This window comes from Panthera pardus, unplaced genomic scaffold (assembly GCF_024362965.1).
Source record: "Panthera pardus isolate Hobbes unplaced genomic scaffold, ASM2436296v1 HiC_scaffold_13, whole genome shotgun sequence".
Lineage (NCBI taxonomy): Eukaryota > Metazoa > Chordata > Mammalia > Carnivora > Felidae > Panthera > Panthera pardus.
Window position 1 is genome coordinate 76,879,911 of NW_026526688.1, and position 12,522 is coordinate 76,892,432.

The 12,522-nt window shown below is 34.7% G+C and overlaps 1 protein-coding gene across 6 annotated transcripts in view; it reads left to right on the plus strand.

The window, feature by feature from the left end:
- Positions 1-12,522, plus strand: part of LRBA (LPS responsive beige-like anchor protein) — a 781,419-nt gene that overhangs the window by 469,652 nt on the left and 299,245 nt on the right. For 4 of the 6 annotated variants that reach the window (XM_019441290.2, XM_019441289.2, XM_019441291.2 and 1 more), the window contains exon 38: positions 12,102-12,262. In XM_019441290.2, coding sequence (XP_019296835.1) covers positions 12,102-12,262 — 161 coding nt within the window. The remainder of the gene's footprint in view (positions 1-12,101; positions 12,263-12,522) is intronic. The other 2 variants (XM_019441293.2, XM_019441294.2) reach the window with 1 other exon arrangement.

Below are 12,522 nucleotides of genomic sequence, written 5' to 3' on the forward strand. Positions count from 1 at the left end.
CTTATACATATATATGTAAGTATATATAATGTTTATTTATTTTTGGGGGGGGGGGAGAGAGAGAGAGAGAGAGGGAGACAGAGACAGAGCACTAGTTGGGGAGGGCCAGAGAGAGAGGGAGGGAGAATCTGAAGTAGGCTCCAGGCTCTGAGCTGTCCGCACAGAGCCTGACATGGAGCTTGAACTCACAAACTGTGAGATGATGACCTGAGTTGAAGTTGGATGCTTAACTGATTGAGCACCCTAAATGAGCCTATATTTATTTATTGAAGTCCAGAAAGATTACAGGTTTATCATTCTTATCCAACCCAGATATTCTTACCAGTCTACTCATTTGCCTTAACTTTCCTTATTTTGACCTGCCAACCAAATCAGTCCTAAATCTTGAGTGAGTTTTGCTAGCTGCTTTATTTTACTCTTGTTCTTAGATTGCTGAGTATAGCTGGGAGGCAAAAATCACAGTTGTACAGATTAGTGCCACTCTAGATGAATGGTTTCTAATCTCAGACCTTTGGAACTACTTAGCCATCCTTAAACTTGCTTTTAGTCGGCTTTCTTTCATAATTCCCCAAGGCAACTCTTCTAATTGTTATCTCTCTATTCTATTCTTCTGTTAAAAACTTGTTATTGAGTAGAGAAAATAGAAATAATCAGGCCAACATCAGATCTTCAGTTTTTCTTCTTTTGAACCCTAAACTGTTAAAAGTAAGAGCCTTACATCCTTCCATCTTGTCACAGAGAAGAAGGTGACTTTTTTCACTTCCAGGGTAATTGCACTCTTTTCACAGGATCACACTTCTTCTTTCTACAGTGCTGTTTGCACTTACCCTACTCCCCCTTGTCATCTTGTTGTTGTTGTTGTTTTTTTAAATTTGGTATTTTCCCTTTGCAAACATGCTTACATCTATTCTTTACTCTCTTAAAACTACCACCCCATCTCCCTAATTCCTTTCAAAGTCAGTATTAACTATCTCCACCAAAGCATGCATTCATTACTATCCGATTTTCCTTTCACAACTGTAATCAAATTGCTAATGGCATCACCAGTAATCCATATATCTGTTAGATGGTTTCATAGGCAGGTAGTAGAAAACCTGGCTCTAAGTGAAGTGAAATTCTTCTTTAAATTGTGAAAAAGTGTATTATCTTTTATTATATGAAGTGTAGAAGTGTTAAGTCTTGGGGGGCAGGTCTTTAGCTCCATTTTTTTACAGTTCTTTCAATTTTATGTCTCTGGGTATGTAAACTTTTACCCCACTCTCTCTTCTCCACAGTTGTATTATAATTGCCAGCAACTGGGTCTAACATTTCCTTGTTTCAACTCATCAAGAGAAAGGGAAAACTAGTATCTCAACCACTAAATAAAAGTTTCGCATTTCAAGTTGGTGAAAAATGATTGCCAGGCAAAAATTTTATGCAGTGATTGGTTTAGAGCTAGATTTTAGAACTAGTCAATGAGTGATTGGTTTAAAGCTAGATCTGGAACTATTGACTGGCAAGAATGACAAGATTGTCCTAATTGTCTTAGAGTCAGCTTTCCTTAAGTCATCCAACCATTTAGGAAGTGATATCTCAACAAAATTATAATTGTTAGGAAAGGATAATTAGGAAAATTGCACTTCTCAGGAAAGAGGAAAGGGGAGAGAAGTGAATAATAGTTAAGTAACCAAGTGAATGCTTCAGTTTTCTAATTATAAAACCCAAGATCCACCCACCAATCACAAAATTCTACATATTGTATGATTCCGTTTATATAAAATGTCCAGCATACGGAAATCTTTATTAAAGAAAGAAAGTAAGCTAATCATTGCCAGGGGCTTGGAGCTAATCATTGCGGGGGGCTGTTAAAGGGAATATTAATCAGGGCTTTCTTTTCTTTCTTTCTCTCTTTCTTTCTTTTTTTCTTTCTTTCTTTCACGTTTATTTTTGAGAGAGAGAGAAAGAGAGAGAGAGAGAGAGACAGTGTGAGCAGGGGAGGGGCAGAGAGAGAGGAAGACACAGAATCTGAAACAGGCTCCAGGCTCTGAGCTGTCAGCACAGAGCCTGACATGGGGCTTGAACCCATGGACCGCGAGATCATGACCTGAGCCAAAGTCAGACGCTTAACCTACTGAGCCACCCAGGCACCCCATGTTTTTATTTTTAAATCATGGTTGAAGTAGCTGGTGATACCACTTAAACACATGCTTTACCAAAATAATGGCATGTAGAAGTAGCCAAATACTTAAATTCATTACTAATTAAAAATAATACCTTATATTTACATAGCATTTTACTGTTATTGAAGCAGTTTCACAACTCCGTTTCATTTGATTCATCACTGCAACCCTATGAGGTGGGCTTTAAACAAGTTACAATTATTTCTTATAAAGCAATAGAAGCCCAAAGATGATCAATGATTTATGTAGAAATCATAGATCTAGTATATGGTGGGGCTAAGGTGATTAATTTTAAGTCTTTTAAATAAATGAAGCCAAAATAGTTTTATATCATATCCAGAAATTTTAAAGATTATTGGCTTTTAATATAAATCACTCCAAAACTTTAGTTATTATATATCTTATATGAATTAATTATAAATTTTATTTTAATAGTCTCTGGGGATGTTTTTTTATAAATAACATATTCTCATAGCCCTTAAGCTCTCCAGAAAATTCCAATATGAATAAAAATGTCTTTTATCAATCCCTTACAGTTTGTCTTACTTTAAATTTAGTCCAGACTTTAGAAGATCCAGGCCAGAGCAGACACATTCACCTACCTTCTGCCCTGCATACTGTGAAATATTCTGTGTGTCCATTGTCAAGGAAGGAAAAATGGGAAATAACTGGTATGGGGTACGGGATTTCCTTAGTGGAAATAAACATATTTTAGAATTAGATTTTGGTGATGGTTGCACAACTCTGTAAGTATACTAAAAACTATTGGATTGTACACTTTAAACAGGTAGACATTATGATAGCCTATAAATTATATATCTTTTTTTTAATGTTTATTTATTTTTGAGAGAGAGAGGCAGAGCGTGAGTGGGGGAGGGGCAGAGAGACAGGGAGACACAGAATCCAAAGCAGGCTCCAGGCTGTGAGCTGTCAGCACAGAGCCCGACGCGGGGCTCGAACTCACGATCAGGGAGATCATGACCTGAGCTGAAGTCGGACGCTTAACTGACTGAGCCACCCTGGCACACCTAAGTTATATATCTTAAAACACAAAAACATAAAAGCTTTCCTTCATTCTTCATCCTTATAAACATTTTTTAAAAAGATTTTATTTTGGGGGCGCCTGGGTGGCTCAGTCAGTTGAACCATACATCAGCTCAGGTCATGGTCTCACGGTTCACTGGCTCTAGCCCCACGTCAGGCTTTGCGCTGGCAGCATGGAGCCTTGTTGGGATTCTCTGTCTCCCTCTGTCTCTGTCCCTCCCCTGCTCGTGCTCTCTCAAAAATAAACATTAAAAAAAAAGTCTTTAAAGGATTTTATTTTTAGGTCACCTCGGTGGCTCAGTTGGTTAAGCATCTGACTTTGGCTCATTTCATGATCTCATGGTTCGTGAGTTCAAGCCCTGCGTTGGGCTCTGTGCTGACAGCTCAGAGCCTGGAGCCTGCTTCTGATTCTGTGTCTCCCTCTCTCTCTGCTCCTCCCCCGCTTGTGCTCTTTCTAAAAATAAATAAACTTTAAACCAATTTAAAAAATATATTTTTAAGTAACCTCTACACCCAACGTGGGGTTCAAACTAAAACCCTAGGGTCAGCCTCTCATGTTTCACCAACTGAGCCAGGCAGGCACCCCATCCTTCTAAACATTCTTATACAGAATTCAGTATTGCTGCCCACTCACTTCTGTGAAGAGTCTTTGCTGCTTTGTCTTTTTTGGCACTGTTCTATTTTGGTTCTCTTATTATCTTGATTATATGGAACATTTTCTTCTCTATTTAAGTGATCCTTTCATCTGCAATTTTTTTAAATATTGGAATTTCCCAGATTTTATTTTCACTTTTCTCCTGTCCTTTCAATATAGTTTTCTCTGGATCTAGCACATACTTAGCTCTCAGTAAATTTTTGTTAGATGAATATCTAAGTTCCTCACTCCCAACACTGCTCAATCTCCCAATTTCATATCTCTAGTCCAGACTGCTTTTTGAGTTCCCAAGTTGTAGTGATTAGTTATTAGACATATCTGCCTAGACATTATTAGGTGTCCAGGACATGATTCTCCCAACCACAGCTACTTAACCTACATCATTTCAGTTAAATAGTATCTTTACCCTTTTATCATAAACCTCAGTTTTGTTCTCATTATCTCCTTTTTCCTAACCTTCCATATTGAATGTCTCACAAAATCTTATCTCTTCCCCTTCAGATAGGTCACTTGAATCTTAGCTTTAGCCTCCATCCCCACTGCCCTTTTTTATATCGCTGTCACATAACATAAAGCTGATCATATTAGTTCTCTATTGAGAAAGCTTGGTTGTCTGTTGAGTATAAGATGTAAAGATTACTTTAGTTAATTATACAAGGCCTTTTTAAATCTGGTTCTAAACCTATATTTCCTGACTTAGCTTTTGCCACTCCTAAGTTGCCTTGAAATGATCTTTGTTACCCAAACTTCTTAAGATAAAGGTGCCTTTTTATGTCTTTATGCCACTGTCCATGCTCTTTCCTCTGCTTGGAATGCCTTTTCCATTTTGCCCAGCAGACTCCTGTTTATCATTTAAGTTTCTTTAAAGAGTCAGCTTGTTCATTCCTTAATTGGTTATTTATTAAGTGCCTCCTTTGTTCCAGTTACTGTGCTTGGTCAGTGAATTAGATGGACACAAACGCTTGTCCTCATGGAACTTACAAAATAGATCCTCATTAAAACCTTAATGAAATCCTCAGTCCTCTCAGGCAGGGTTAATTAGAACTTTGATCATAGCTATAATGGTATCCAGTGAATTTCTAGAGGAAATGTTATGTGAAAGCTCATAGGCTTTGAAGCCCATAGACTTATTATTTACTACTGATGGGTAAGACTTCGTTTCTTCTTTGTTTCTTTAAAATAAAAATAACATATCTAGTTATGGCAGTGTTGTTGTGAGACTTGGTAATAATGTGTTCAAAAGAATACAGTATCTAGCACAGAGTAGCCCAATGGAATAAATGCTACTTTATTTTATTTTAATTTTATTTTATTTGAAAGAGAAAGGCAGGGAAGAGCAGAGAGGGAGAGAGACAGAATCCCAAGCAGGCTCCACACTGTCAGTGCAGAGCCCAGTGTGGGACTGAAACTCATGAACTGTGAGACCATGACCTAAGCCAAAACCAAGAGTCAGATGCTCAGCCAACTGAGCCACCCAGGTGCCCCAAATGCTGTCTATTTTAAGTTGTATTATTTTTGATATGTGATGATTTTTTTATCCTGATTATAACATAAAAAATTATAAAAGCACAATTTATATGGATGTATCAAGACTGGTACAGAGTTGGCACTAAATAGATGTTCGGTGAATTACTTTTTTTTAATCAGATTTTTGGAGAAAATAGATCAGATTTGTCTAAATAGTATGGCTACTCAGGTGAGTTTTGGGGACTCTAGTATTCAACAACATTGTTTAATTTTTTTTGCATTTGTCTTTTGTTAAGAGTTTTAATTGGTAGGACAATTAACACTAGATTGTTATTTTCTTATAATTTTGCTTACTTCTTGGTAAAAATGCTAAGTGAATAAAGAAATGATTAACAGGCTAATAGGAGCTAGGAAAACCATGGGATTGTTTCTTAAACAATTGTTACACAATTATATTTTTATAAAATATTCTAAGTAAATAACTAGTTGAAGATGGGTGTCTACATGTCTCTAAAAGCTAACAGAGAATTACATTGAGTAGTACCACAAATAAATTCATGACTACATAAAATATAGTTTTACATAAGTAAATAGTATATACAGCTTTCTAGTGATTCTATATCAGGCCTCAGTAAAGAAAGAATTATGCTTTAGAAGATGTCTCCTGTTGGATCTGTGTAGTTGAAGGGTTTTTTTTTTTCCTTTTATTTTCGTTAAGACAGCACAGTGCATAGATCACCTGCATTTGAGTTATAGTTGGTACTTGGTAAATAGAGGCTTTAGTTAATATTCTTTCTATCTATCTGCATGAAGGCACAGTAGATTTCAGTTTGTGAGATAAAGCATTCTCTTTTATTATGTGATACCCTATAGTACCTGAACATTATTTCACCAAGATTTATGCAGAAAGTGAAACCCTTCTAGAACTTAAGCACTTTTATCTTCTAGCTGACAGTACAATAATGTCTACTTCTTTTTAGAGGTTACCATTTGTTTAAGTTGTAACTAATATCTAGCATTAATTTTTAATCTAAAAATATGGAAATGAAAGCGAGCCAGATACAGGAATTAAAAAAACAGGTAATATAAAATTTTTAGAACAAAATATGAGGTACTAAAATTGACTAGTATTTAGAACTTTTCTTCTAGCCAGAAGAATTTATTGCTGACTTTTGTTAAGACTATCAAGATTTATCAGATATTGTCACAAGGAAGTGGGTAAGATGGAAAATGGGACATTTTTCTAATATAATTTCATTGTGACAGTTTTTCTCTTTAAAACTAGCATTCTTTTATTGATGTAGATCCAAGTTACATGAAAATGACACTAAAAACAGTAAGATGGCAAACATAGGTGTATCTCACTAATTTGAATAAGTGTCAATACAATTTGGTTATGCAATAATTGGAATACATACATAGCTACTACTCATTTTAGTAATTAATACTGTTTTACTATAACAGAATAATATCAAAAATTGCTTTAATAAATCAATTATGAACTTAATGATTTCAGTGAAATAAATATTAATATTTCTTTTTTGTTCTTGATTATTTTCTTTTGTATATTGAAGTTTGCCTGTTTTTTTTTATTTTTTCACAATGTCAGTCCTGGTCTGAACACCTTTTCTGCTACTGATAGTGTTTGAAGGGCCTTGTTCTGTTCTTTTTCCCCAAGATTATATTTAACTCTGGGAGAGAAAGGAAGGAGTCTGAACATTGTATGGAGAGGGAAAAAGATAAAGTGTTCTCATAACACCCTATCATTCTAAAGGCTGTTCATATAGAAATACAAAATGAGCATTGCACAACTCCAGGAGTATCATACAAATCTTGATGTGAACACTGCCCCCTGGAGTTGTGCAGTTTACTAGCTATTTAATAGAGCTCTGCTCTATTCCAAACAGTTTTTTTGTTTTTGTTTTTTTAATGTCCGTTTATTTTTGACAAAGAGCACATGATCGGGGATGGGGCATAGAAAGAGGGGACAGAGGATCCCAGGCAGGCTCTGCTGACAGCACAGAGCTTGATGTGGAGCTCGAACTTATGAACCATGAGGTCATGACCTGAGCTGAAATCTGACACTTAACCGACTGAGCCACCCAGCTCCCCCCTTACACAAAGTTTTTTTGAATTCTCATCATTTTTACATCTGTCTTCTCCATGAGGCCAGGGATAATATCTTATTAATCTTTGTATTCTTAGCAGCTGGCTCAAGGTAAGAGTCAATCAGTTTTATTAGAAAATGTTTTAGGATTCTAGTTCCATATTCATCCATATATACATTATTAATTGGCTAATTGGCTTGCCATATTTTTCGCAAAAAAATTGAACTTTATAAAGTCTTCTGGGGGCTCCTGGGTGGCTTAGTTGTTTAAGCGTCCGACTTCGGCTAAGGTCATGATCTTGCAAGTTGGTGAGTTCAAGCCCTGTGTCAAGCTCTGTGCTGACAGCTCAGAGCATGGAGTCTGCTTCAGATTCTGTATCTCTGTCTCTCTGCCCCTCCCTAGCTCATGCTCTGTCTCTCTGTGTCTCTATCAAAAATAAATATATATTTTAAAAAATTTGAAAAAAATAAAGTCTTCTAATTTACATGTGAAAAATAATAGATTATTTATAGTTGAGCCATTTAAATATTAGAGGAAGAAAGTGTATCATACTTTAGTTACTGATTCACTGTTTTGCTTCTGCCCTTTTCACCTGATTCTCATTTGGGTCATACTTAATTCATTTGTTTCACCTCATCAAATCACTAACCACACTTGAGATCAGAAAGGGAATTAATAGACTATTAATGTTTGAGTTTATTTCCCTCTAAGATATATTTCAACAATCTATTTGATTCTGTTCTTATAGAACAGAAAATACATATTCTATATATTAAAATGGCATTGTTTTATATTCTTTTATGTAGATTGCAATGATGTATTAAAGGTGTATGTTACAAACACGTAAGTGTAAAGTTTTTTTAAAAGGTAGAAAGGCAATTCATTGACTTATAATTAGAAAAAGACAGTTATACTTTCATTGTAATTTTAATCTCCGATTTTGAAATTAGGTCATAGAATTGGGGGAAAATATTTAGAAAGAAAAGTTAGAACATTTAATTTTAGTGTCATCCACAACTTTTCAAAAAACATGTGTATTTCTATTAAAGATTTTAGACTTGGAGGCTATGTACTAATAGGATACCTAAGTACAGCACCTTTTATACAGAAGGTTTTATTTCCAGATCTTATGTGGTAAGATTTAATTACTGGTAGAAGTGATACAGATAATGTTTGTGAATTTGGCATCATGTTGTATTAATATAATTTTTTGGATAGGTACACATATATAAAGGAATATAGTGATTCAGATATATATACCTATAAACTCTCAGAATAAGTAATTTCTCATCTTAACCATGCTTGTATTTGGTCAACAGTTTCTGAATACCTGATGTTTTTAAAATTTTTCTAGCCATGCCATTGGTGATAACTCTAAAAATATACAATAACTTATTTAGTTAATTCATAACCTTATGGGAAGACAGTTGTCTTGATTATGCCAAATTTGCTAATCTCTTACTCTCTTTCCTCTACAAGGGGCTTTTGGGGAGGGTGTGGAAGTATTTCTTAAATGAGAGTGCAGTCTTTATGTGAATGATCAAAACTTACAGAAAGTTGGTGAGTGAAACCTACACATTCTCCTTTCTAAAGTGACAAAGCATGCCTCATTTTTTCAGTGATAGAACTTAATACTAAGAGTGTATATTGGAGGGAACAGGATTGGAGGGATAAAACGTTGGTCTGTTCCTATGTAAATGACTTTAAACATGCTAGTAATTACCCTTATTTGAAAAAAATGAGTGTGACTTTTCCCCCAAAGAACATGTATTACTCACAGCATCAGAAACTGGATGATAAATGCTGTTTTTTTCCAAATGAGGCTAATAGCTATTCGATTATGAGTAAGTTCCTTGAGGGTTTGTATCCTATATCACCTGAAGCAGTGCTTTATAATGAAGAGACTCTCAAGAAAATATATTGAAATTGTTGGGCTCTCTGGGTGATTTTTGTAATACATTCTAGATTTGTGCTGTGAAATAAGTGATTTTTGCTTTGTCTTCAGATGATTTTAAATTGTTACTACTTGTATTGAGTAGTCTGAGTTTTAGCTTCAGGATATTGTAAACATTATCATGCTGGAGTATAAAGTTCTTTATTGGGTTTTTTTTGGATTGTATCTAAGTATTTTTTTAATTTTTGATACTATGTATATGTTTGAAGATGAAACTTACCTTAAATATTTTTCTGCCATATGAACAAATTCTTAGTTCCTGATATATTGGGGCTTTTGTTTTTGCCAGTTGTCACCACTGAGACCATTTTTGTTAGTATTAAAGAGCACAAAAATAAATATCATAGTTCTATTTCCTCCTAATTTTGATTATTACTCTTGTAGATATTGTTTGAGTTACTTGCTAATTTGTGAATGTTTTCATAATTCCTCTGGTTTTTCTACTATCTGACAAAAAATATTGCTCACGTGCTTTAGTAGCCGTTGGATTTGACTTTACCCTCATGCATTATACTAGAACGCATTGTTACCTAATTTAGTAATAATTTTGTAATAGCAGCTTAACATCTCTTATAATTTTAATTGTTATCAAGAAAAATGATATCATTTAATTTGACTCAAAATTCAGAAGGATGGATGAATGACAAATTAATAATTTACCACCTTTGCATAATACTGAAGCACAGAATATTAGAAGGATTGATGGCAGAAAAGGTTAACAAATTTTAGCAGCTTTCATTAGCTTTACATCGTCATATGTTTGTGGTGCTGACTGAAATAGGCTTTGTAGGAGATCTCAGTCTAGGGAACTAATTACTTGTGCCGATTGCCGCACTGATGAATAGACCCTCATTGTATCATTCCCCTGAAGACGAGGAGCAGCCTGTGATTCACGACTGCATCCTGGCTGATATTTGATAATAATTTTAACAGATAAATGTAGGTAGGCAGAATGATGAAGTGCCTATCCAAGCTCCATGACTATCAAAGCCATACACGTAGCCATCTGTGTACCGTCTTTTCCCCTTTCACCTAAGGAGCATTTTATTAATTGAGTTCAAACAACTGTTGTCTTTTGCTTATTATGTGTGTATTCTGTAGGTGCTTCTTACTTGTTTTTAAATGGTATTATAAGTTTTCATTTAAACTGTAGACAGCAGTATAAAAAAGAATAAAAGAGCTTTTTAATTTTTCTTTTTGAGGACTGCAGTTCTAACACTTTTTTGCATTCCATTTGATTACATTATATCTCCTCTTTGGGCATGATTAAAATCAACAAAGGACAATTTTGATGTTCTCATTGTGTCCCCAGCTTTCTCATAAAAGACCACTGGATTTCTATTATTTTTAAACATATCTTCTTTCAATAATGTACTGTTTGTTGTCTGTGCTTTTATTAACCTGAGATAATTTTTAATCTATAAAGGACTTATTTACAAATCTGTTTTGAATTTTTTAAGATAACATCTCTAAAACATCAAAATAAGAGTTCCTTTTAAGTGAGTATTTTGGGACTGTCAGTTGGTCAAGACTACTAATATGTCAAAGCTGACAGGTACAATTTTATTAGCTCATGAAATACAAGTGCAATTTTATTTTGTATTAGTCATTCCTTACAGAAGTTTTGATGATGAATTTTTTAATTGTTGAAGCTTAGAAATTTTCATGCTGTGTATCTTTAGTGAATAAATGTATTGTGCAGATTTTTTTTTCACTGTAACGGAAAAAACTTCATAGTAGTATTTTCCTTATATTTTCCACCATGCTAGATTATGATTAGTTAATAAGAGGGAGAGTTGACATTTATATATTGCCATATAAAAGATCTACATAATTGGGGAAAATATAGTAGAACCCTTTAAAAAATACATTTCCAAAAGTATGCTTTTGATATAGCAATTATTGCACATCATATAGCATGTAGTTTTTAATTAAATATAAAAACACACTACATAAAACAGAAATCCAATCTGATTTGCTTGAAAATAGATTGCTATTTCACTCTATAGGAATGGTTTATTTAAAAACAGTAAATGGAAAAGAAATGCATTTTCTTGTGTTGTTCTAAGCCTCAGGGGCTAAATGTAATGAATATTTTAAGAGATTATTTTAATTAAATTCCTGCACATCTAAACAGAGTAATATTTTATTATCACATACATAACCATGTAACTGAGATATTCATTAAAGTTAACACTTTCTGGACCAAGAATTCATGGTATGATTTACTGACCTTGTGCAAAAAGGCACAAATTAGGAAGAAAAATGAAGGGGGACAGACTTTGATTAATATAGGTAATGCTATACCATATTTATAATAGCCTTTTCCCTATTCTGGTTTATAAATGCAGCCACAGAGAAAGGTGCCCTGCTGAGGCTGAAATGAGGCTGAAATCAGAGCACATGCCACTAGAGTGTGGGGAAACTGATCACACTGTCAGCAATTCATTTTAAAATGATGTATTTAGTGCTCATTTCACCTTCCAAGAAAAAGGAAAAGGAGTTCCTTAGACTGGAAGGTGATATTGTTATTTTCAAGGACATACCTAAGTTAAAGATTGCAGAAAAGGGGAGTGTGAGGTGGAAGGAGAATTAAGAGGAAGGGGAGGGGAAAAAAAAAGGCAGAGCAAACAAGGAGAGCTTTATGCAGAAATTCAGTGCTACCACGCTGTTTGATAATTGCTAACATATGTGGCTTCTCTGTTTCATTGTAGTCGTCCTCGTGAGTTCTGGCGCCTTGACCACTGGGAAGATGACTTGCGGCGCCGGCGACGATTTGTGCGTAACCCTCTAGGATCGACACATCCTGAAGCGACACTAAAAACAGCCGTGGAGCATGGTCAGTGTATAAACCACTCCTTGCCAATAGCAGCAGGTACAGTACTTGGTAATGAAGAGCATAGCTTCATTATTACAAGGCACTGTAAAATGGTCTATGCCACATCTCATAGTTACTCACCCCAGAAAGAGAAGTTAAGTTTTTTACAGTTAGTGTAGGTTCCTATTAAATTATGGTGTCAAGTGGATTTATTTATTATGTTACACATGCAAAACTTACTTAACGCAGACTCTTTGTTTCAGAGTAGGAGGATAAAATATTTCTGTTTTTAAGCGACACATTCAGCTTTGAGTAAA